General features: G+C 44.0%; 1 protein-coding gene across 3 annotated transcripts; it reads right to left on the minus strand.

Annotated features, from left to right (window-relative positions):
- Positions 1-247: 247 nt before the first annotated feature.
- On the minus strand, positions 248-26,077 carry MMS19 (MMS19 homolog, cytosolic iron-sulfur assembly component). 3 transcript variants are annotated; one of them, XM_061636273.1, is made up of 31 exons: positions 25,872-26,068; positions 19,612-19,660; positions 17,082-17,182; positions 14,939-15,024; positions 14,189-14,263; positions 11,066-11,135; positions 10,850-10,978; positions 10,376-10,437; positions 10,117-10,203; positions 8,819-8,893; positions 8,486-8,563; positions 8,058-8,196; positions 7,577-7,731; positions 7,267-7,345; positions 6,461-6,586; positions 6,097-6,178; positions 5,037-5,134; positions 4,554-4,685; positions 3,936-4,091; positions 3,544-3,643; positions 3,219-3,321; positions 3,062-3,139; positions 2,763-2,889; positions 2,492-2,592; positions 2,359-2,415; positions 2,081-2,267; positions 1,464-1,546; positions 1,175-1,339; positions 1,012-1,071; positions 741-841; positions 248-557 (listed from the first exon to the last, which is right to left on the minus strand). In XM_061636273.1, the coding sequence occupies exons 1-31, from the start codon at positions 25,975-25,977 to the stop codon at positions 530-532; spliced, it is 3,075 nt and encodes a 1,024-aa protein (XP_061492257.1). In that variant the 5' UTR covers positions 25,978-26,068; the 3' UTR covers positions 248-529. The 3 variants fall into 3 exon arrangements, with proteins under 3 accessions (XP_061492257.1, XP_061492260.1, XP_061492259.1); XM_061636276.1 differs by lacking the exon at positions 25,872-26,068 and adding an exon at positions 25,712-25,821; XM_061636275.1 differs by lacking the exon at positions 10,117-10,203 and having other exon boundaries at positions 25,872-26,077.
- Positions 26,078-26,090: the final 13 nt, after the last annotated feature.

Here is a 26,090-nt window from a genome sequence, read left to right on the forward strand (position 1 = left end):
TTAACATTTCTGGATTCTAATGATTTGCCCTGCTTGGTTTTTGCATGAAAAGTGCTAAGTTCATACAGTAGACTTTAGCTCTAGTATCATATGAAAAAGTAAAAACAGTTTCTGTGTTTACTAACACACATACCATTATGCTAGAAGGTGAGATAATGGTACTTCAAGGATGGCAAAGGCAAGGTCCACAGCAGCTCCCTATTTCTACTACCTTCCCTTCCCCACAAGAGGCACTTTCACCAGAGGCTGTTAACAAACAAGTTTTTTATTCTTCTGGCCCCACACATAACGTACAGGGGTCCTGCTACCTCCATACACTACTGTGCTGCAGCAGAACTGGGGCTGGCTGCTCCATCCTATTGGATGCAGATGTTGTGATTAAGAGAGGGCAGTCCACCAAAAAAATCCTCTTCAGCCCAGCGCCTTGCTGTTTTGCACAGAAATCTAGGCTCCAGGACATAAAGGCAGGTGGCTTGCTAGGTGAGCAGGGGCAGGCGAGATTGTCAGTCAGGATTTGCAGAGTGAAGCTTCACCTTGCAGATGTCCCAAGCAGAAACCTAAACAGAAAATATTTAACTGTGGGCTTTAAACAGCAGCAACAAGGTGTGAAGAAAAAAACCCAACACTATTAATCCAAACCTCTAAACTTCATCATCTGTATTACATGATATGTTAAGCTACCTCAATTTAATTACAGTGAGTATCAAGAACACCTAAGTCAAGCAACTAATCCCTCTCACCATTCTCCGCGTGCTGTCACAGCTTCCTTCCGCACCAGCCGCTTCTTATCATCCAAGGGTTTGGCCAGTGCTCGAATTACTCGTGACTTGTAGGGTAAAACCTGGCAATAAGTGGAAGTCATCATTAATGAGGTTCCCACAGGCCACTTGAAGTTTCAACACCCGTTAGTGCTAGCAACAGGAGAGAAACAGATTATGGCACAGTAAGGCAAATGCACTGCCCAGGAAGAGGAACTGGCAAGTTATCAGGGAAATCAGTTACTAGACTTACCACTGGAGTAGGCAAGGAGGCAAGGGCATGGAGGCACTGAAGTGCAGCAATGCGGATTGCCTGCAATATAAATGGTATGCACTTAGCCTTTCAAGGCCTAACTACCTCTTGAAGAGGAAACACAGTACCCAAGCTGCATAAGAAGAGGCTGTCCAGTACTCACCATAGCAGTGCTATCTGTCAGGCTGAGAAACTTGCCCACAAGTGTATCAATATGCAGACTCATGACATGAGGTGCATCAAGCAACAATGGCTGCAGACAGTGCAAAGTTGAGAGCTGCACCACACGGTCAGGACATGATACAGCTTCCACCAAGAGAGGCAGCAACTATGGGGACAGGAGAGTAAGAAAGGGGGGGTCCACAACCCATACACACACACACACACTCCTAGGTAATTCCCAACACCCAAGAGTTCTTGGGACCTAACCCTTGGCACTCATCCACACTCACCGTAGGCAGCTCTGTCACTAGCACTGGCTTGGGCAAATAGTTCAGTATGTGGGACAAGCCTTTCAGGTAATTTGCTTTCACACCTAGGAAGAACGGAAGGGCAAAAGCTTACTCCTGTAGCCCAGAGGAGATTATCCAAAATGGATTATGTACATCTGGAACTTGCAAGGCACTTGAACAGCAAATGACCACTATAGAGTTTACAGTGAAAACCACTTATTGCCAGTAAAGAAAAACCATCCAACTGTCCCATTTCTCATAGAAAGGTAATGGCAGAGCAGGCCAGCTTAAGTCTGCAAGCATTCCTACCAAAAAGCATCTCCAGAAACTCTTGAGACATCCAAACTGATTGGCAGAAGGAAGCAGAAGGGATGAAGCTCAGGCTGCCACTCCTGGTAGTGGAAGGTTGAAAAGCTCCTCCCAGCTCTACTACTGCTCCAAGAGGACTATGAAAAGCAGGTCTAGAGTATCACGCAAGCAGTCCACAAATTCAGCAGACAAAAAAGACTAACTTTCTGTGGTAGCTTACCAAACAGAATTGTTGAGCATTATGGCAACTGCACTTCCCTGTTAATTCGGATATTTTCAGTAAGAAATGGGACTGGAAAAATTCTCACCAGGGGCAGCTGTGTGGAAACCCTGCACCAATTGTGGCACACACTCTGTGAAGAAGCGCTGGCGGAACATGAGGCGCACCTCAGCATGGCAGCTCTTGCCCAGCACATCTGGGGAGTCGCCCATGAGCAAGGCAAAGCCATCACCCACTGCAGGGCCAAGGACTGTGTCCCCCAAAAGCATCAGTAGCTGTAGGGTAGAAGGATAGGAGCCATTAAATGTGGTGAGGGAGCAGCATATTGGCCCTCCCAAGGGTCCTAGGATTTTCCTAGAAGCTCACCTTGTCAGTCAGGTGTGTAATTAGTGGGTGATAGCGTAGCAACAAAGCCTTGCTCACCTGCAAGAGAAAAAAGAGAGGCACCTTCACTCTCTGTTATTGGCAGAGAGGTTGGGGGGAAATGGCCGAAACCTACCCAAAGCAGCAAGATGAGGGCCTGGCTTTGATGAGTACCCTCATTCAGGCCTTGCTCCAGCTTGTTTGTGGCTGTCTCCAAGAGTTCATCTAACTGAGGCCCTGGTAAGGATGGAGAGAGAGAGACTGACTGTTGCTCCTGTGTGACTCCTTGAATCAGGGAAGCAGGCCATCACTAAAACACAGCCCACCTCTCAGGCTTCATAAGCACCTGAGCAATGCCTCAACCCCTCAATGCTAGGACATACACAGTCTGTTACTCCATCTATTACCTGCTGGGTGCTTGTTAACCAGCCCTGCAAAGCATTTGGCAGCAGCTGTGGCAGTGAAGGGGCAGTCACTGGAACAGCTCAGGGCTAACAGTTCACACAGCAAACGGTCTTGCTGAGGAATTGGAACCTGAAAGGAAACCAGAGTTTGGGAAGGCATGGAGGTAACAGCAGACCTTCCAGCTACTGGGCCCCCAGCATTACTTGCCTTGGCATCAAGCACAGTGCAGGATGGGCAGATCCATTCTCTCAGCCATGATGCAACCCCCTTCCTCCCTCCAAAAATCTTTCTCAGAACTCACATTCCTTGGCAATGAGCAGACAAAGGCCATGAGGAGAGCAACAAGTCTTCTCTGGGCTGCCATCAGACACTGCCCATCCTGTGGAGGAAGTCGAGGAGACATCATTTTTGCTACCAAGACCATCATAAAGTAGCAACTGCAGCATCATGCAAGATACCTGAAAGTGCTGGAAAGTGCTGTGAAAGGCGTTTCCAGGAAGAAAGGAAAGGTCTCCATCTAAGAAGAGGGGAACCACTTTGGAGACACTCTGGGCAGCCAGCCTGCCAGGAAGAAGCAACGAGAATGCTGGTTTACAGCACAGTATAAAAACACCAAGGAGGAGAGAGGGAGACTACCTGCACCTGTCCTAATCAAGGAGCTAAAATCATGCTGGAGCCTGACCTTACCCAAAAGCACAGAGATTGTGCATTACTACTTTTCACTCTGCAGTGATGGAGACCACAGGACAGCACGAAGAGACCTGTACAGCAGCTGCCACTTACTCTGGGTTTAAGTGTGTACACGCAGTGCTGATGACCAATACCATGGCTGATAAGGCTTCTTCCTTTAGCAGTATTTTGCTTGGCACTGTGTGGGAATTCTCTGAAAATAATCATAACAAAGGGAAAAGAAACGTGAGGGGATGGGGATTGCCCTTTGAATCTCATCAGTTCTAAAGTGCGCCTTTTAATCGGCCACCTGCATAATGGCCACCTGACAGAGTCCCTGAAAAATGGCCTAAGTGGGTAAGGGCCAGCCCAGCACATAAGAAATCCCCCTCCCTTTGTCTCAAGGCTCTAAAGTACAAAACAAAAGTATACACAATTCCCCTCTAGCTATGGGTTACTGTCCTATTTCAGGGAGTATAATATTTGTGCTCGTCTCCACATCTTACCTTGAATAGCAGCCTGCACTGCTAAGCCCACCAAGCAGGGCACCACAGCCTGGTGAAAGTACCAATAACTCTGAGCATCTTGTTGGCATTGCAATGCCACCTGCTGCAGACTCTGGCACACAGACACCACAGCGTGGCTATCTGCAGGCATCGTGTCTGCACACACAAAAAAGAAGTAATTGCAAAAGAGCATTCTGGGAAGACAACCAGTTCCCAGATATTTATTTATTTATTACATTTATATCCCACCCTTTCTCCCAGTAGGGAAATTACATTATACAGTAATGGAAAAATACATTATCTCCATGGCCATTTAAAGACATCACATTGTGGCAGAAATGGGCTATAGAACAAAGGCTGTGCTGGTCCCAGGCCTCCTAATACGAAACTGTGCCTCTCCTGCTAATTACAGAATTATGGGATTTGAAGGCACCTAAAGGTTACTAAATCTGAGCCTCTGCCCTGAGGAAGGGCCTATACACAAACAGCTTTCTACTAACCTCTCCCACAGGAACAAGAAAGCTGCCTTGTACCAAGTCTATTGCTTCCCCAACCACTGGGGCAATGTCCCCCCTTTCCCAAATATCAATAGTTTGTCACACAGAATTCTCACATTACCTTCCTGAACTTGCTGAAGGTGCTGCAGGAGAACTGGAACAGTTTCCCTCACTATACTAGAGTGAGTGGACACTGCTGCCAGGGCCTGCAGGCATCGTTCCTGTTGGGGTGGACTAGTGTCTTCCTGAATTTCTGAAACAGATGGCACATAGAACACAACAGTCAAGGAGTTTGTCCAGAAGGACAGGCCTACAGAGGTACTACCCTCTCTCTCTCCCACAAAATATGGACTTGGGAAAAACTTCGTTCTAGTCTAAGAATCAACCAACCAACCTGCCCATTTGACTTTACTCACAGTCCTCAAGGCACAACCAAAGGCTCTACAGATGGGAGTGAAAGCATCCTACAACAGCTCTGTCTCAATGTAGCTTGCACATTTAACCAACTCAGGGATAGACATTGAGCGCTTCTGCATATGCTTAGTACAGCACCATGAGAGAAGAAGTCTATTTCCCCATAATCCACCCAACTTGCATGCAGTACCTGATTGCAGCCCTTCTGAGAGCTTCCGAACCAAACACCTGCTGAAGGCCTCTGGATAGACAGGAGCCAGGATGCCAGCAGCCTCCATTGCTGCCAAGCTGCAAGGATAACAGTGTGGAAGAATGGATGAACTTGTTGGTCACTAACTACCATAAATCATAAGGTACAGTTCTTCCAATGATGATCTGATTTTATAACTGCACTACATTTTAGAAAAATGTTCACTTTATTATAAGAGCTCATTGGACAAGAATGCAGGGTAGACAGTGATGTAGACTGCTTGAGTTTTGCTAAAGTCATTCCAGCTGGGTTCATCTAATAATTTGTGAAAAGAGGGTGGGGTTCTCACATCACTACAAAAACTAGGAAAAGATATCACTAGATCTGTCTGGGAACTGTCCTATGACTGGAAGGTTTGGATGCACAGTAAACTGAATGGGAGAGATATAGCAGCTGAATTCTTAAAACAAAATTAAGGAATGATAGCAAATTACAATTTTATTTATTTGTTGTTACATTTATATCCTGTCCTACCTCCCAGAAGGAGCCCAGGGCAGCAAACGAATGACAAAACACTAAAAACAATTCAAGAAATTTAAAAAATGAGGTTGTAGAGAATATTAGGAAGTATATTAAACTATGAGAGATTCCTGAAGGGATGCAGTTGACATTTTGATTGAAGAGTGTTTAAGTACATTATTGGGTTCAGACTGAAATAATCTGTGCTGAAAGCATGAGCATATGAGCTCCATGCACACCCTAGAACCAAGTACAATAAACCAAAAGATGTTTTGGTAAGAGCACAAAACCTAAGGTTGAAAGAAGAGATCACAAAAGAGATCTGAAAGGCCCTTTTGTTAATACATATACCAATTTTACTAAATCAGAGTAGAAAACCGCAAACAGAAGTTTTATTTTGGATTATGAAATAATTCATGAGATCATAAGAACGCAAACATGTTCTATATTTAGAAAAGGGATCGACCCTAAGACAATTCTAGGAAGCTCAACCTATTTCCCTTGTCACAACACAGGGCCCAACCTTGTTCCCAACCCTTACCTGGTCTGGGAATCTTCCTCATGCAGGATGAACTGTGCAAGGTGATCCACAAGCTTCTCCACATCTGAAAGGGTTAGGAGCCCTGAAACAGAAGAGAGACTCAAGTCCAAAGTCTTTCCTTTCCCACGTAACACAACTCCGCTATCTATGCTTGCTATACCATATTGCACTCCGCTTCCTAGAGACCATGTGCAGCCCATATAGTCCAAGTTATGCAAGGTGGGGTAGAACAGTTCAACTGTCTGGCTGCACACATATGATGGATCTGTATAGGAATGCACATCAAGGGAAAAATCTCTAAACAGGCCATAATTCTTCCCCTGACTCCTGGGGGATACCACTTAACCCATGGAGCAACACACACCTTGCAGTGATCCTAGAAAGGTCAGAACCCGAATCCCAATCAACTGAAGTTGTACACTGGGCTCAGTAAGTGCAGAGAACACCATGGAACACAGGGCAGCTTTGGAGCAAAGCAGAGGACTCTTGTCTGCAAGGGAGAGAAATATGTGCACACACAGAGCAACGGGACTGAGATTTATGGGCATGAATTACTAGAAATTGCAAGATAATTGGTAGGGATGCTACAACAATGAGGACCTTCATTTTCTCTCCAGGGATCGGAGGGGGAGACTTTAGTTAGTGGAGAGTGGGAAACTTTCTAAAGTTATGACTGGTCAGTAATAGAACCTAGATGAGAAAAAACACAGCTAGATTCCTTATATCTACCAAGTAATTTACCAAGGAATAGCTCAACTGGAGTCACACAGTCATACAAACCCTGCAAAAACCATTTCTACTTGGTCACTGAAAGTCATGCTCAAAGAAGCTTTGGTTCCAGAACATTTAGCTGACTTCTGTGTGCACATTTTCCAAGACTTCTCTCAGCAACTACAGGGGCTAGACATTTTTCTTGGGAAAATATCCTGTCGAACATTTTCTTTTCAATTCTGTTGTCTCTCCATTTCTCTTCTCCCTATCATCATATGCATCTCACCCACCTCTGCCCAGACAGGCCACTGTCAAATCCTAATGGATAAAGGCCACTCCTCTCTGCAAACATACTGCTCCAGACAAGACAGGAGTATTGCAGCACATAATGCTGCAGAAAAGCAGTCTTGCTAGCAGGATACACACGTTTCCTGACCAAGTAATGGAGAACTCTCTCACCTTCCTCCTGAAGACCCCACTGTTGTCGCAGCTCCAAGAAACCAAGCAGCACCTCCAAGATTGTCCTGTGCTGGCTACTCTACAAGAGATCAAAAGGACACAGGATGGGTTGAAGGAACCAAGAGCATACCCTAAAACACAGAAAGAGAGACAAGATCTGCAGACTATTGCCCTACATGGAATTCAAACACAAGCACATACTTGGGGCAGGGATATCCCACTACATATCCCTTAATACGAGATTGGAGTCATCCAAGACCCTTTTCACTACCCTCCAGCACAGGCGGGTTCCACTCCGATTTGTTCTCACCTGCACATGTTTGGTATACTGTTCCACCAGCAAGGGAAGTACACTATTTGTGATCCGGTAATAGCCTCTCAAAGAGGCCCCTGCAGCTGCCTGCAAGAGTTTGGCACTCGGCCACACCAGCTTCATGTCAGGCTCGCATAGATGGTGTCTGCAATCTGAAACAGATAAGAGTGCTTGGGAGAAACAGAATCGCTCCCAAGCCACTATGAAAATCCCATCAAGAAGAGCACTACCACACTGGGGTGCTGACTGCAAACAGCACCAAAGCTTAATGGAGAACTTGTTCTCGGTTCCTTTGTCCCCAAGCAGTTTCCACCCATTCCTCTAGTGCTATAAGCCAATTCACAGCTGCAATGGTATGACAAGTTATTCCACTGAGGAAGCAGTCACTTCCTCCTACTAGCAGCTTATGAAGGAGGAATGCAGTGATTTTCACAGGACTGGAATGTAACTTGAAAAGGTATGTTGCTCCAAAGGTTACCTTGCAGAATGCCCGCAAGGAAGGAATCTAAAAGATCCTCATCATCAGAACTCAGCACCAAGCGAGACAGACATGTTGAAAGAGCACGCAAAGCAGACAGACCTTCTACTTCAATCTTCTCACTTGCCGTCTGAAACACCTGTTGAAAGGTGAAGGAGAATCAGTTGTACAGTACAGACAATTTTGTCCTTACTTCATAAAGAGACTCCAGAACTCAGAGATCCAGCAAGACCATAATAGTAAAAGGAGGATTTAGTTTGATTCTTAACAGCTTCTTCAAACATTATACTAGCCCAACAATTCACTATAGAAACTATATAAACGTGTCAAGTGGCTCTTAAGAGTCAATCTCCAGACAGAGTGCAGAATGGACACACTTTCCCAGGAAACCAGGATCATCGCCCTTTGGGAAAACTGATTCCTCTCACCTCTCTCCGCAGAGATGACCAAAGGCTAGGTAGGAATTCCTTCAGCTCCTTCTGCCCATAGATCATGCAGGCAGCATTCTGTAAAATATATATTTTTTTTTAAAGTCAGAGTAGTCATCAGGGGAGTGTGTTAATTGCCAGTTAAGCTGCTGCACTACCTAGTACAAGTACCGGGAAAAAACTCTTTGAGTTAGCAGGAATAGCAAGCAAATCTCAGTGCAGGGGAAAGAGAAACCAGCATGCTTGCCTGGAAAATTGCAGGAGCAGAGAGGACTACATGACAACCCCAGCCCCATATCATGGAGCATTGGTATCTTTGCTCAGTGCTCTTACCAAGGTTTGCAGGGAGTCCAGCTTGGCACTTTGTACATCAGAGTCCATTTTCTCAATGAGCAATGGGAGCAGGAACTGTAAGGGGGAAAGGTGCTGGAAATCTCAATATATTGCTGCTCAGCATACTTTGGAGATACAGTCTATCTCAGAAGATCAGACCAGACCAGATTCCAAAACAGCAGACACCACAAAACAATATAAAACACATTGAAAAGGCACAATGCAACCGTACCCCACCCTGGTGTGTTAGGATACCACACAACCCCCTCTTAGCTTGGCAGAGAGGTACACTGCCAGCTGGGGGGTGGGAAGCCCATCCCTACAGAGGACCCAGCTTCACCAAGTGAGGCAGGAAGCTAGTGCTGGTGGTTCTGCTGGCAGTAGACACTGGGATTCTCTGAAAGGATCCTCAAACTTTCAGCTAGCCAAAAAACACCAGAAAATTCTCTTCACCTTTTGCCCAATAGGGCTTGGATACAGTGATCTGATGATTAGGTTTGATTGGTCAGGATTAGGTTTGATCTGACAGTTTCATAACTTCTTGACTTTACCCTAACCCAAGAAGGGGCAAAATGCATCCAACAGGGCAGACATTTGTGTAAATATGGGCCTTTTGAGAATCTCATTAATCTCAGCTTTTTTAAAAAGCAAGTATTTATACACTGCACTCTCTGCCCAAAGGCATCTGAAGAATGGTGGTAACAGTTTGAAGGAACAGTGTAGGGAAATGCAAAAGGACCAGAAAGTAAATTTACTCCCTAATTTGTATCCAATCCATATATTAGGAGTTAGATCAAGTCTCAAAATTATCTTTACCAATATTCTGGTTCCAGGATCAAATGCATTGGCTTATCCTAATGACGTTTCTGCCAATGTGACGCTCCCACCAGCAGAAGTAAATATTTTCCCAATTTCCCCTTCCCCCTGCAGCCCTTTTACTTTTTAAAAGTCTGCTCCAGAAGTTGGGGTGTGTGTGTGCCAAAGCAGCATGAGAAGAGGTGCAGGGGGAAGGAGAGATCTGCAATGACTGTGCACCCATCTCTATACGTTCATAGAGGGCTTTTTTAGGATACAAGTCATTGTGCACAACTACAGTAGCATCTGCCATATTGATGAGAATATGAGAAGTATAAATGGCTGCATCACGGTCCCCAATAAATTGTTCACTCCGACTATCATCACATTATTGCTTGGCACAGTGCATCAGGATGGGAGACAACTCTGATACAGGGTGCCAAGTAGAACCCACAGGGCTGACATGAAAAATAAACCTCACCCAAGCTACACAACTGTCCTACCTCAGCAAAAATGGGGGTGGAGGTCAGCACTGCCCGCAGGCTGACAATCAAGTCTTCTCTCTGGATTCCATGAGGATCATTGGGGGGCTGGGACAGAAACAAAGACTGAAAGTTTTGCTCATGAATGTCTCCCTGTGCTGAATAAAATCATCTTCATACAAATACCCCCAAGTTTCAGGTATTACATAAACTGTCCTGCTCTAACACCCATACCCCAGCATTGTGAACAAGGCACACACCACCAAATTTACTTACTTACAGGGGTAAAGTCGATGGGGAAGTAGCAGGAAGTCACCTCAAACAGCTCCTCTGCGAAGGGCCCTGAGAGATGAAGACAGAAGTATGAGTCTTCCAGGTGGCCAACATGATCAACCACAAATTCAGGCTAAGTCACAGCCAGAAGCTCTATATATTTATTTATTGTATTTATATACCACCCCATAGCCGAAGCTCTCTGGGCAGTTTACAGTATGATCTTGCCTATTTATTTGCATCTTATCTGGCACATTTTGACTAGCTACAATGATACAAATAAGTCCATGGGCTCAAAAGCAGATACCATGTAGTTCTATGTTCAATGGTTCCAAAGATCTATATGCTTAAACGTGCTCAAAATTCGTTCCACCAGCCTGCATATTCACACACGATGGGCATGACAAAAAGTCTAACCAACCAACCACTGGTAACATGGATTTCCCTTTCAAGGATCATCCAGACAAGGACTTGGACTTACCTAGAGCATAGCCTTTTACAATGATGTCTCGTACAATCTGGAAGGCTATTAACAGGTTGCGTGGGTCCTTCTCCCCATCCATCACCTGGATGAAGCCGAAGGTGAAGTCAGCACCCAGACCTTTCAGCTCTGTGGGAGAAAGCAAAAGATAAGGAAGTTCCCAGGGTTTTCTAGCAGGATGACTTACTCAACCCCTTCCACAGAAAGCCATCTCACCTGCCTCTCGACTGCTCATGAAGTTAGTGATGATACTGTAGACTGTATGGCGATCCGCTTGCAGCAAAGACTAGAAGATGGGCAAAGCATAGCTGGGAATTAACCTGTTCAAACTTTAGAGATTTATATTTTTATTAGGAACCTCTCCAGTTCATTTTATCATACTCTCGTCTATTGCTTTGGGGGCTTAAATTGGCAGAAAGACAGTCAAGATATTAAAGGCAAGACAGAACTTTACACACATACACTCACTCTGCAGAGGCCGAGACTCTTTACAGTTCCTTAACATCCTCTCTGTTTTTAGGCTTCTTGAAATCAGCTCCAAATCTTTTTATGTCCCACATGAAAATCAAGATACACACATTCACATCAGAGCTAGACGCATTTCACAGCAGAACTTGCATACATCACCACATGCATAGGATAATAGTGTACAGTCCTTTTAGATTTAGTCCTTTTCTCTGAGGCTTGTGAAGTTAAAACAACTTTATCTTGTCCATCCACCTACTCTTTCAAATAGGGCTATTAATCTTGTGGGAGTGAGGGGAAGGAGTAGGTAAGGAATGGAAGGTAAGATAATTACTTGCTAAAGACAACTTAAGTCAATGGTGAAGATAAATTCGAACCTACATCCAGCTCTGACGCACTATCCACCAGACCATATTGTATTATTTTATTTATTTTAAATATTTCTAGCCTGCCTTTAAGGGCAATGGCCAACCAAGGTGATTCACAACAATGGACATTATGAAATACTAACAACACAACCATAAAACCACCATATCTCCCCAAAGACCCACCAATAAACAGCCAACCAATTAAAACACTTTCCACAGCAATAAACCACAATCCAGGCCTTAAAACACAAATCACAAATAAGACAGTTGGAAGAGGTATATCTTTAAGGCATTCTGAAAGGCCTGTAGCATTGAAGCCCATTGTAGACGCACTGGCAGGGAGTTGCAAAACCACAAAATTGCCCTCACCCTTGCGTTCACCAACTTTGCTGATCTATGAGATGGATAAACTAGGAGATCGCAATATGCAGGCAGGCTGATACAGGTGCAGGTAGTCCATCAAATAGCTTGGGCACAAACCATTTAAGGCTTTAAAGCAGCCTTTCCCAACCAGTGTGCCTCCAGATGTTGTTGGACCACAACTCCCATCAGCCTCAGCTAGCATTGCCAATGGTCAGGAAAGATGGGAATTGTGGTCTAACAACATCTGGAGGCACACTGGTTGGGAAAGACTGCTTTAAAAGATTAAAACTGGCACTTTAAATTTGCACTGGCAACCAGTGTAGCTTATACAGTAAATGGTGTTACAGAATCCAATAATCTCCCCCCACCCTCATCAAGACTCTAGCAGATGCTTTCTGAATCAGCTGAAGTTTCTGATCTGTGTTTTAAGGCAGCCACATGTAGAACATATTACAGCAATCAATCAAGACTGGATATGACTAGAGCGTAGACTGCTGTGACTAGGTCAAATCTCTCCAGATAGGGCCAGAATTTGTGTACCAGCCAAAGCTGATAGAAATCACCCCTGACTTACAGTCGCCACCTGTGCATTCCTAGTCAGGGTATTCTTAAACTGCATACTTGGTCTTTCAGGGGAAGCAACATCCCATTCAAAGCCCGCTTTAAATCTCTTTCTGGAGAAGGTGATCTTCCAGCCCACAGCACCTCCATCTTGCTCAGAGTCAATCCCTTAAGTCCAACCGTGTCAGAAGATCCAGAAGGATACTATGGTCAATGGTATTGACAACTGTTGAGAGGTCCAGGAGAACTAACAGGGTGCCCCTCGCACTGCCCCAGACTATTGTTTGATGTAAGTCATCTCCCAGAGCAACCAGGGCTGTTTCTGTTCCATGTCCAACTCGAACTCATTCTGTAATGGATCCATATAATCAGTGTAAAAGACCCCTTGGAGAGAACAAACCACCACATACTCCAATACCTTACTCAAAATGACACATTTGAGACCCACCAGTAATTGTCTGGAGCCACTGTTGGCTTTTTCAGGAGTGGCTTCACTACCACCTCCTTTGAAGCAAGCAGGGACCACCCACTCCCTTCAGGAGGCATAAACTACTTCCGAGCTCCTGACATCCAATGCCAACCTCACAAATCTCACTAGCCATTACAGGCAAGGGTAAAGCAAGCAGATGGCAAGTCTCACCATTCCAAACAACTGTCCACATTGTCAGGCAAAGCAAAATGAAAGGCATGCATTGCATTATGGATGGACAGGGCTCTGATCCAGTCTACCTCCTGTCACAGCAACAATAACATCCACATCAGCATGAGCAACTTTATCAGCGAAGTGCTTAGCAAATTAGTCACAGCAACTCTGATAATTTTTCTGCCTTGAGCCTGTTCCCAACAGGTCCTTCATCGCCTGTGAGAGTGCTGCAGGATGGCACACTGCAGACACAATGGTGGTGGTGAAGTAGTTTTTCTTTGCCTCCATCACTGCTACAGATTAAAATCTAAGAGAGATTCTTAACTGTGTTCAGTAAGATTCACCCCAAGATTGCTGCTATTTCTGCTCCAGTTGACAGCAGTGTTGCTTCATTGCCTTCAGCTCTTCCATATATCAACAAGCTCTGTGACAAGGCTGAGGACATCTGAGAGCCAGAGTCATTGAACAGGTCATGTGGGACCACTGTCCCTCACACAATGCCACTATGGAACAGAAGCAGAACAGAAGCGCAATCCACAAGGGGCAAGACTATAAATAAGGACCCTGTACCACTGGCAAAGGATTAAAAAGGGGGTTGGGGGAGAGGGGGGTAGTGGCCCAACTTAGGACTTCCCAAGTTTACTTTCGAATGTCCTAGTATTGTTCATACAGTCTGGGAGGGCAAGGGAAGTAATGCTCAGAACCTCTATTTGACCCAGTTCTTGATCCTGTGCCTTGATTCTCTTGACACCAAGAGAACATGGATGAGTAGGTCCTAGCCAAGTGACGTAGTGTCTACTGTCCATCAATGCAGATCACAGCAGGTACAGGATGCTAGATTAACCAGCTCAGTAATAATTATGTGAACAGGAAGGCGGAAGCACATATGGGGAGTGCAAAGGCCAAATTAGAGAGTCTGTCAGGGCTTCTCACACTCACCTGGACATGAACTTCCTGGAAGATGGCTTTGAGAACAGACACTGCCAGGCCTGGAACCAACGCCACACACATACTCTAGAGACAAGACAAATCATTGTAACAACTCAGCACCAACCTACATTAAAGGATGGCTGTCTATAATAAATGTAGGGCCGCAGCTTGCCCTGTTTGACAATTCATCACTGAACACTATATAGGTGAATATAATGAAATTTACCACCCAACGCAATTGAAACTAACTAAATGATTCAATCATTTAATCAGCAGTGTGACAGTGACTCAATAATAAAAAAGGGAAAGGGGAAAATACACTAATCTCTATATACAGTATTCCTTCAGAAAATATCTCTTTTATACAAGCACTTACTACTTCAATCAATTTCTCTTGCAGCACCTTTCACTGGTCTCCATTAAATGAGTAGAGCTGTCAGTCTGCTAGCCTCTCAGCATCCCACTTTCCTACCACTGAGCATCCCTAATTTTGCCAGACATTCCTTATTACTAGGTTATTATTACTAGGTTATTTCAGCAAGGCTTCTTTTGAAAATGATTTACTGTTTTTTTATAATCTTATCAGGTGATCTATATTTGTTCAGCACGTTTTGGTTTCATTTTATTTTGTTATGTTTCAGTTTTAACTGAGAAATTGTGCACCACACTGATATATTTCTATACGAGTTGTAGTACAGAAATGAGTAAATGATAATGACGACGATGACAGTAATAATGACTATAAGGACAAATTCTCACCAGAGCTTTGAGTCCTTGCAGCACAGAGGGAATTACAAGGTGATGATCTTTCAGCCGGTTCTCGTAGAACAAAACAAGATGTGTCACTGGAACAGACAAGCATCATGAGGCACTAGGCTAGGATACCGAGTAGGCTTTGTCACCACACACAGAGATCTGCTTGGGACAAACTGGCATCCACGTCAGCCCCAGCAGATTTGAGAGGATGATGGGAAATACATAATCATTACAGGCTGCATGGCAATACAGGCATTCTCCCCCAACTTTTGGCTCCTCACACCTATAAATCAAAGTTATCTGGTGACAGATAGGTGGTTAAATACAAGCATACAATGCTAACCGCTATGAACAAAGGAACAGAACAGGACACTTCAAAAAGCAAACTACAAGGTAACTGAACACTTAAGACCACCCATCTCATAGCACATTCCTCAGTGCAGTAGCTCAGAACACTACTGATCACATATTCTTTGAAGTGCAGATACAGGAAGTTAAAAATGAATGTGCTACCCACATAGCTTTGGGACACAGAATGGTAAGGAGGCCCCTGGGAAACCACTGGGTGATAGGCACTGCCAAGGCACTGAAACCAGCTTATGCACATTCACAGGAAACTCAAGCAGGAGTTCTTGTATCTGAGGAGAGTCATGTCATTCAGACAAACTCTACCTCTCTATGTCATCCTAAGACCCATAGCCTTGTTGAAAATACAAAATATAATTGCAGCAGCCAACTTACTCCTTAGATGCCACTTTGACTGCATCAGTAAGGCATTGCCTTCCTCCTTCACTCTCTTCCAACAGTAAGTCAGGGCTTTTACTAAACCTGATTATACCTCAGTAACTCAGTAAAAGTGCATATGGCATGTCAAAGACCATTGAGTCATTCAATCATGCTGGCTGAAATTCCTGCTGCTAATCACAACCTTGGGCATGATCCCTTGAATGTTGAAGCTGTTAGGAGGGCTCTGGCTAACCTCCACTTTGATTTATTCCGAGTTGAAAGGGTGGCCAAACCCTGGAGTATTCTGGACTACATTTCCCAACCCCATACCCCGTCTCCTGACTTGTGCCTTCCAGGAGTACTGTGACAAGAGGACAGAAGCAAGGGCCACCTTTTGGCACTTTTAGAGGAACATGCAGACACTAAAGAGCCAGTGTGGTGTAGTGGTTAAGGTGTTGGACTACAACCTGGGAGACCAGGGTTCAAATCCCCACATAGCCATGAAGCTCACTGGGTGACCTTGGGCCAGTCACTGCCTCTCAGCCTCATGAAAGCCCTATTCATAGGGTCGCCATAAGTCGGAATCGACTTGAAGGCAGTATATTTACATTTGCAGACACTAAATAAAATGTTATCTTTCTTGGCAGATTTCCCTCAATCCTAGCAGAAAAATCCCATTATCTGACATAGTGTCAGAAGAGCAGAAATATGTCTTTCTCACAGTGTCAGCAAGATACACATCCACAGTAAAAGATGGCCTTATACCCAGGCCTCTCCTCTTCATGTTGATTTGTAAGAGAAAAAGTATATTTAAGAGCAGGGTTTGAGACCCAAGATAATGATCTGTGCTCCAGCTTGTAACTACGCTCTCAAGGAATGTAGCGCAGGACTTCAAGCCACAAGTCGGGAAGGGAGTCTGTGTCTCGGTGCAAACCTTCAGGCAAAGAGATTCCTTCCTGCTTTTTGGCAGAGCTCCTTCACATCACTGCAGCTCTATTCCCCTGCCCACACTTTGGGCCTAGGACAGGTAATCTGTGCTACCTGTCATTTCTTATACCAGTAGAGACCTTTTATCTCTTTAGTTTAGAATTATAAATGGGCTGTATTAATAATTAATACTACCACACACCCAGTAATTTTGTATTGCTGTTCTTTCAATAAAAGAAAGCATTGCTTTAGCCTGGTCTGGATCTATATTCTTAAGTTATGCACTTACTACTGAGGCACATTTCAGGGCAAAATGCCTGGTTTATCCCTCTCCTTTTTAGGAGACATGTTTAAAGGGATGCAGGGGTGGCAGATTCACACATGATGATTCCCAATAGACACGTGTATAATGGAGCCAGGTCCTAAGGCAGCACTTTCCTAGATTGCAAAAGGGCAAGAATCAAGCCCAGTTTTAAGATAGTGTATGTCCTACCTTCCTGCTCTTGAAGTAGGGAGTAGCACTGCAGGAGGACTTCAGAGAGCATTTGGATACCCTGTGCACGCATTCGAGGATCTGCATTCTCAAGAGGGGATCTGTAAAGAAGACATAAAATGGAGGATAATTTTATGGCCCACAGTAGGAGGAGAAGATAGCGAAAGATATTGTATTGGCCAGGGTTTATTTTGGTTGGGTGAGGAGGGAGAGGATATACTGATTTAATTTGAAAAAGAAACCTCAAAACTTTCCACTTACTTCGTCAGTCAGGGTTTAAAAACTACATGTACATCAGAATTTGACCTCAGCCCCACAGTGGCCCAAAGGTAACCAATTCACCTTAAATATCCATAAGTACACTATTCATCCCACTGTCATGGTTTCTTCCTCCCAGGTGAAGATAGTCCTCTGAAGAGGTGTCAAGAATGCCTCTTACTACATTCCCTCAAGATGCTTCGTATTTCCCTGAGCCCTTCTAATAGTGACTGTTTAGTTAAATGATCAGTTCCCCTCCCTTTTGTTCAGCGCTTCATAAATTATGGTCCAATCTAAAAGTGGTAAGAAGGACTATAGCTCAGGGAAAAAGAACATGCCTTCCATGTAGAAGGCCCCAGGTCCAATACTCAGCATCTCCAGGTAAGGCTGAAAAATACTTCCTCTCTGAGACCCCAGAGCCATTGCCAATCATTGTCGACAATACCTGGTTAGATAGATCAATGGTCTGCCTCTGTACAAGGCAGCTTCCTATGTTCCTACAATTATTCAGTTAAGAGTTTGGTTCCCTCCCTTTTGTCCACGGCATCATAATTTGTGGGCTGATTTGGACTATAGCTTCAGGAGAATGAGCCTAGCCCACCCACCCCCAGGCTTCTGTGCTCCTTCACCTGGTGAGGAGGCATTCAGAAGCTTTTGCTTCTCTGTTTTGATTAACTGCAGCTTGCTGTGTTATCTGAACCTGGACAAACTATGGTTAATCTTAACTATGATTAGTGGAAACCAAACTATAGCTTATCAAGCTGGCTTTTTTCACTAAGCATTAAGATCAACCAGTTTGGGGTTGGATGATACACTAAACTGAAATTAAACTAAAACGGAAGTGGAAGTTTCCAGGCTCCCTGTTGTTTTGCCAAAGCTGGGGGAGTGAAGACAGTGAAGCCTGGGAGGAAGCTAGGGCCATTCTTGTAATTTTATTTATTTATTTTTATTTTATTTATTTATAGATTATGCTTATTGACCACTCTTCACCGAACAGTCCAAGGTCAGGTTCCAAAAATATAACAGTTAAAACAATTATATCTGAATACAGCCTATGTCTGGGTTTGGTGGCCAACCACTGTTTTGGTAGCCTATACTGATGTCCAGTCCTACCACAATATGCTCAGCACCACTTATTGAAATATATTACCTATGGAAAACAACTTAAGGAGGTTTAATTTCATTCAAGGCAGGGATCAGGAATTTGTGGCTCTCTAGATGTTATGAGACCTCAGCACACACCAGTCTCAGCCAGCATGACCAATGGTTAGGGATGATGAGAGTTGTAGTGTAACAACATCTGGAGGGTCACAGTCCCCCACCCTGGTTTAAAGGAATCAAAGGTTGGTGGGAAACATCATAATGAATTCACAGCACAAATTACATTAATTCTGATAGCCCTTCCTCACTTTCCGAGATATATAAACAAAGAAGTGTTTGCAGTGATTTAGATAATACTGATGTGATTGTGATGTGTCCATAGCTGTGAAGTTTGGGAAGGGTGTAGAGGGCCTCTTTTACCTCCCCATTACGTTGCAAGTACACTGTCAGTGCTAAATCAGCGTTGGAGAGCAGAATTAGACAAATACAAGGAAGGCTACTAATGGCTATGACCCATGATTGCTATGCCCTACCTCCACGGTCAGTGGCAGTATGCTTCTGAATACTCATTGCTGGAGGGGAGTGCGCTCTTATGCTCAGCTCTTGCTTGTCAGCTTCCCATAGGCATCTGATTGGCCGCTGTGAGAACATGATGCTGAACTAAATGGGCTATTGGCCCGATCCAGCAGGCTGTTATGTTCTTAGTAAATGAAGTACCAAGCACAGAGTCACAAGATGGGTGTGGTATGCATGTGCAATGTGAAGAGAGCAAGTAGGGCTTTCAGTGCCTAGAGTACAGAATATAAGGTGCAAGACACTCTACTAGATGCTCTAGTCACTGATTAGTAGGGTCGCCATAAGTCATAATCGACTTGGAGGCACATAACAACAACCAACATTATTATTTTATTGCATTTATAACCCACCTTTTCTCCCAGAAGCTCAAAGTGGCATACATGGTTCTCCCCGTCCTCATTCAATCCCCACAACAACCCTGTGAAGTAGGTTACGCTGAAAAGCAGTGACTAGCCCAAGGTCACATTGTGAGCTTCATGGCTGAGCGGGGATTTGTATCCTGATCTCCTAGGTCCTTGTCCAACACTCTAATCACTACACCACACTAACTATATGCTTCCTAGGGCAATGAGCTATTGCACAATGTTATACTTACCCCAAGGTTTCAACAACATCCAAGATGGTGCAGGTCCCAGTTTTTACTCCTGAAGGAAAAAAGGAGTATCAAAAGGTTAAATTATGATATGTGGATTATTACACCAAAGAGAAGTATTTCTTAAAACCAATTTAGACTTAGGGATACATGGACTGGTCCTACTCAGAGTAGCCACACTGAACGTAATGGGCATGATTAAAGTTCATTAATTTCAATGGGTCTATGAGTAGAATTTAGTTGAACACAATTCATGTAGTTTAAGGTACAGTGCAACTTGTCTCCACTGCTTGCACAGCTCAGTAGTAGAGCACATGTCTTACATGCAGCAGTCACAGATTTACTTCCCAGCATATCCAGTTAAGTTGACCTCTGTTTGAAAGCTGCTGTCAGAGACGACAATGCTAGACTCTTTGGAACAATGACTCAATTGGTATAAGGCATTTTCTTATTATCATGATTTTATCCTATCGGCAAAGTGTGGGAAGCTGCACCTACCCTCCCTATTTCTGCTTCTCTGGAATAGTGCCCTTTCCCAGCACAAGTTGTTGTTGTTATGTGCCTTCAAGTCGATAATGACTTATGGCAACCCTATGAATCAGTGACCTCCAAGAGCATCTGTCATGAACCACCCTGTTCAGATCTTGGAAGTTCTGGTCTGTGGCTTCCTTTATGGAATCAATCCATCTCTTGTTTGGCCTTCCTCTTTTTCTACTCCCTGCTGTTTGTCCCAGCATTATGGTCTTTTTTAGTGAATCAGGTCTTCTCATGATGTGTCCAAGGTATGATAACATCAGTTTCATCATTTTAGCTTCTAGTGACAGTTCTGGTTTAATTTGTTCTAACACCCAATTATTTGTCTTTTTCACAGTCATGGTATGTGAAAAGCTCTCCTCCAACACCACACCTCAAACGAGTTGATTTTTTTCTTATCCACTTTTTTCACTGTCCAGATTTCATATCCGTACATAGAGATCAGGAATACCATGGTCTGAATGATCCTGTCTTTGGTGTTCAGTGATACATCTCTGCATTTGAGGACGTTTTCTAGTTCTCTCACAGCTGCCCTCCTCAGTCCTAGCCTTCTTCTGATTTCTTGACTATTGTCTCCCTTTTGGTTAATGACTGTGCCAAGGTATTGATAATCCTTGACAAGTTCAATGTCCTCATTGTCAACTTTAAGGTTACATAAATCTTCTGTTGTCATTACTTTAGTCTTTTTGATGTTCAGCTGTAGTCCTGCTTTTAAGAACATAAGAACATAAGAAGAGCCTGCTGGATCAGGCCAGTGGCCCATCTAGTCCAACATCCTGTTCTCACAGTGGCCAACTAGGTGCCTGGGGGAAGCCCGCAAGCAGGACCCGAGTGCAAGAACACTCTCCCCTCCTGAGGCTTCCAGCAACTGGTTTTCAGAAGCATGCTGCCTCTGACTAGGGTGGCAGAGCATAGCCATCACAGCTAGTAGCCACTGATAGCCCTGTCCTCCATGAATCTGTCTAATCTTCTTTTAAAGCCATCCAAGCTGGTGGCCATTACTGCATCTTGTGGGAGCAAATTCCATAGTTTAACTATGCGCTGAGTAAAGAAGTACTTCCTTTTGTCTGTCCTGAATCTTCCAACATTCAGCTTCTTTGAATGTCCACGAGTTCTAGTATTATGAGAGAGGGAGAAGAACTTTTCTCTATCCACTTTCTCAATGCCATGCATAATTTTATACACTTCTATCATGTCTCCTCTGACCCGCCTTTTCTCTAAACTAAAAAGCCCCAAATGCTGCAACCTGCTGCAACCTTTCCTCGTAAGGGAGTCGCTCCATCCCCTTGATCATTCTGGTTGCCCTCTTCTGAACCTTTTCCAACTCTATAATATCCTTTTTGAGATGAGGCGACCAGAACTGTACACAGTATTCCAAATGCGGCCGCACCATAGGTTTATACAACAGCATTATGATATCGGCTGTTTTATTTTCAATACCTTTCCTAATTATCGCTAGCATGGAATGTGCCTTTTTCACAGCTGCTGCACACTGGGTCGACATTTTCATCGTGCTGTCCATTACAACCCCGAGGTCTCTCTCCTGGTCGGTCACCGCCAGTTCAGACCTCATGAGCGTATATGTGAAATTAAGATTTTTTGCTCCAATATGCATAATTTTACACTTGTTTATATTGAATTGCATTTGCCATTTTTCTGCCCATTCACTCAGTTTGGAGAGGTCTTTTTGGAGCTCTTCGCAATCCCTTTTTGTTTTAACAACCCTGAACAATTTAGTGTCATCAGCAAACTTGGCCACTTCACTGCTCACTCCTAATTCTAGGTCATTAATGAACAAGTTGAAAAGTACAGGTCCCAATACCGATCCTTGAGGGACTCCACTTTCTACAGCCCTCCATTGGGAGAACTGTCCGTTTATTCCTACTCTCTGCTTTCTGCTTCTTAACCAATTCCTTATCCACAAGAGGACCTCTCCTCTTATTCCATGACTGCTAAGCTTCCTCAGAAGCCTTTGGTGAGGTACCTTGTCAAACGCTTTTTGAAAGTCTAAGTACACTATGTCCACTGGATCACCTCTATCTATATGCTTGTTGACACTCTCAAAGAATTCTAATAGGTTACTGAGACAGGACTTTCCCTTGCAGAAGCCATGCTGGCTCTGCTTCAGCAAGGCTTGTTCTTCTATGTGCTTAGTTAATCTAGCTTTAATAATACTTTCTACCAGTTTTCCAGGGACAGAAGTTAAGCTAACTGGCCTGTAATTTCCGGGATCCCCTCTGGATCCCTTTTTGAAGATTGGCGTTACATTTGCCACTTTCCAGTCCTCAGGCACGGAGGAGGACCCAAGGGACAAATTACATATTTTAGTTAGCAGATCAGCAATTTCACATTTGAGTTCTTTGAGAACTCTCGGGTGGATGCCATCCGGGCCCGGTGATTTGTCAGTTTTTATATTGTCCATTAAGCTTAGAACTTCCTCTCTTGTTACCACTATTTGTCTCAGTTCCTCAGAATCCCTTCCTGCAAATGTTAGTTCAGGTTCAGGGATCTGCCCTATATCTTCCACTGTGAAGACAGATGCAAAGAATTCATTTAGCTTCTCTGCAATCTCCTTATCGTTCTTTAGTACACCTTTGACTCCCTTATCATGCTTTCCTCTTTAACTTTCATTAGTATTCATTTCAATTCTGGTTTCTGCTATTAGTATGGTATCGTCTGCATATCTTAAATTATTGGTATTTCTCCCTCCAATTTGCACACCTCCTTCATCTTGGCCCAATCCTGCTTTCCATATATGATATGTTCTGCGTACAGATTAAACATATAGGGTGATGATAATAATAATAATAATAATAACAACAACAACAACAACAACAATAATAATAATAATTTAATTTGTGTGTCGCCTATCTGGCCAATGGCCACTCTAGGCGACGTACAATTCAGTTGCAAAATGCATCACAATAAAATACAAATAAAATACAACATGACAGTAAAATAGTAACAGTTCAGAGTAATAGGCAATTTGTACTAAAAATTAACCCTCCCCGGAAGTCCCAAAGGCCTGTCTGAAGAGCCAGGTCTTCAAGGCTTTGCGGAATATGTTCAGGGAAGGGGCATGCCGAAGATCGTATGGGAGGGAGTTCCAGAGAATAAAATAACCCCTGTCTCACACCCTTTCCTATCGTGAACCAATCGGTTTCTCCATATTCTGTCCTTACAGTAGCCTCTTGTCCAGAGTATAGGTTGCGCATCAGGACAATCAGATGCCATGGCATCCCCTTTTCTTTTAAAGCATTCCATAGTTTTTCATGATCTACACAGTCAAAGGCTTTGCTGTAATCTATAAAGCACAGGGTGATTTTCTTCTGAAATTCCTTGCTCTGTTCCATTATTCAACATATGTTTGCAATATGATCTCTAGTGCCTCTTCCCTTTCTAAATCCAGCTTGGATGTCTGGCATTTCTCACTCCATATATGGTAAGAGCCTTTGTTGTTGAATCTTGAGCATTACTTTACTTGGATGGGATATTAAGGCAATAGTTTGATAATTACTGCATTCCCTGGGATCCCCTTTTTTGGAATTGGGATATATAAGCATCATAATTCTAAACTGTCGCTCCTACTCTTTTGAACATGGAGGACTAAGATATCCTTGCAATGCTTCTTTCAGCTAGGAAAATGACAGCATATCACCTCTCTATGCCAGGGGTAGATAACCTGGTGCTCTTCAAATGTTCTAGACTACAGTTGCCATCATCCCTAACAACTAGACATGCTGGACGGGACTAATGGGAGTTGGAGTCCAGAAATCTAGAGAGCACCAGGTTGCCTATTCTGCTCTGGGCCGACAGACGGCCTTTCCCAGCTATCTGCAAAAAGATTTAATTGGAAGAGTTTATAACCTAGTTCTGTCTCACCTTTGAGATACTGTGCAGATTGTTTCATTTATATGCCTTGTACCAAATAAACTTTAATTAATTAAGCAAGTGCTCATGCAACTACTTAAATGCTAATTGAGTGTTACAGAAACCACAAAGACCGTAAACAGAAGCAGAGCAGCAACTGCTGCCAGTGAGCAGAGCACACCTGACTTTGTTAGCTTTTCATCTAGGAATGATATATCCTCCAGGAAAACTAGCCTGCCAGATCACTATATAAGCCACCTCTTATACATTGGTCCATGTAAGCAGGCAGAAATGTATATTTATACCCCTATTTGCACGACTAGGTGACCCATGACAAGCACTGTTGACCTTGCCCCTACCTCCAACAAGTGGCAACATTTTCATAACATACTTCCCTTTTACACCAGAGGAAAAGAGAAGCACCTGTCAGAATATCCAAGGGGAAAAATAACCCTCTACCCTAATCTACATGTAATTAGAAGTTCATGGGTAGCTCCCCTCCCCTGCTCGATTCACTTGAGCCCACACTTGCATTCCCAATGGCAGAGAGGAATGGGCACCTGTCATTACAATGTACTGTGTGGCTGTTTCCTTGCAGCAACTGGAAACTGCGAAGATGAGAGCTTTTGTCCCTGTAGGAATCCAGGAACACCAAGTTGGCCATGTAGGGTGAGTAGCCCTTAATGTAAAGAGCTGTACATACAGTCTGACATGGCAGCGGCTGCGGAGTTGCATGTCTTTGCCACTTTGAGTGATCACTTGAGAACAACATCTAAATTTTCTCATAAAACATTAAGAAAATAGGACAGTATTTTCAGAAAGAAAATACATGTGCATCTGCATGATGATGAAAACAACTCAAGAGCACTTAAAAATCCTTTAACAGCCTTTGGTTCGTATTTTATATTCATGAGGTAGATAGAGTGATTAAGGGTTAAGTCTATGTTTTCAAACACTCTAGCTACCTCATGAATATAAAATGCGAACCAAAAGCTGTTAAAGGATTTTTAAGCGCTCTTGAGTTGTTTTCATCATCATGCAAATTGACGTCTTTTTTCTGAAAATGTCCTATTTAATGTTTTATGAGAAAATTTAGATGTTGTTCTCACATGAGCATAACAGGTTAATGAACAGTAGAAAAGAACAAAAGAAACAGTTAGTCCGAGGAAACAGGAAATTATGAAGTGTATACCCAGGTGGTGTTAATTCTGTTGATCTGACCCTCTGGAAACAAACACTCCTGCAAATACACATATGGTTTTATCTCTAGCCACCCTTACCCACAACAGCCTCCTCATGCCCACCTCAGCATACTAGTCCAGCTCATTATCCTTGAAATAATCTTCAGGAAGAAAAACACCTTGTTACTTTGCCCATAATTAATGCCGTGCGTCACACTGCCTCGCCCTATAAACACCCTGTGTGCGCCCACCATTACCACATGCTTGACTAGCTGTAATTAATTATCCCTTGTTCCCAGATGTTAGACGGAGTGAAGTTACTCAGTGGTGAGGCCAAGGCACCCTACACACGCCCAGAGGTCCTCATTTGAATTACTTTACATATTCCCGCAATGAATTCGGACACTGAATACAGATTCCGAGACTGACCACCTACAGTCCCAACTTCACAGTCCTTATCCCTCAAACCTAAACTAACCTCTACCTTCCTTCCATTCTCTCCCCAGCTCACCACCTACCCCGTCAGCCTCCTGACCGCCCCTCGAATCGCCACCTTCTCCGGCGCGGGCTTCGCTAAACCTCTTGCCCCTCAAGCCCCACCTCGTTTCCCACAACACTGCCGGAGCACGCCGTTTGATCTCTAGATGATGTCTTTTCCCATCCGCTCCATCCCCATACCTTCCGCCGCTTCTCTGGCCGCGTTTTCCCGTTCCCAGCCCTGCAACAGGGACGCGGGCGCTCCCACACCAGCCCCGGCCCCGGCCCCGGCCCCTCCAGCCGCCATGATAATCCGAGAATAACAGAGTAGGGGAGAAACGCAAACCGCGCGTGCGCGGCCCCTCTATCACGTGTGAAATAACAGGGGCAAAGTTATATCACGTTGTAACAGGCCGTTTC

This window comes from Rhineura floridana, chromosome 7 (assembly GCF_030035675.1).
Source record: "Rhineura floridana isolate rRhiFlo1 chromosome 7, rRhiFlo1.hap2, whole genome shotgun sequence".
NCBI lineage: Eukaryota > Metazoa > Chordata > Lepidosauria > Squamata > Rhineuridae > Rhineura > Rhineura floridana.

Bases quoted from the DNA above. Each gene is read 5' to 3' on its own strand.
- MMS19 (XM_061636273.1), bottom strand. From the start codon at position 25,977: ATGGCGGCTGGAGGGGCCGGGGCCGGGGCCGGGGCTGGTGTGGGAGCG. The intron at 10,438-10,849 runs GTAAGTCCAAGT...TTCATCTCTCAG, and splicing joins TGTAAAAGGCTATGCTCTAG to GGCCCTTCGCAGAGGAGCTG. The intron at 3,322-3,543 runs GTAAGTGGCAGC...TCTTCCTGGCAG, and splicing joins TGTACACACTTAAACCCAGA to GCTGGCTGCCCAGAGTGTCT.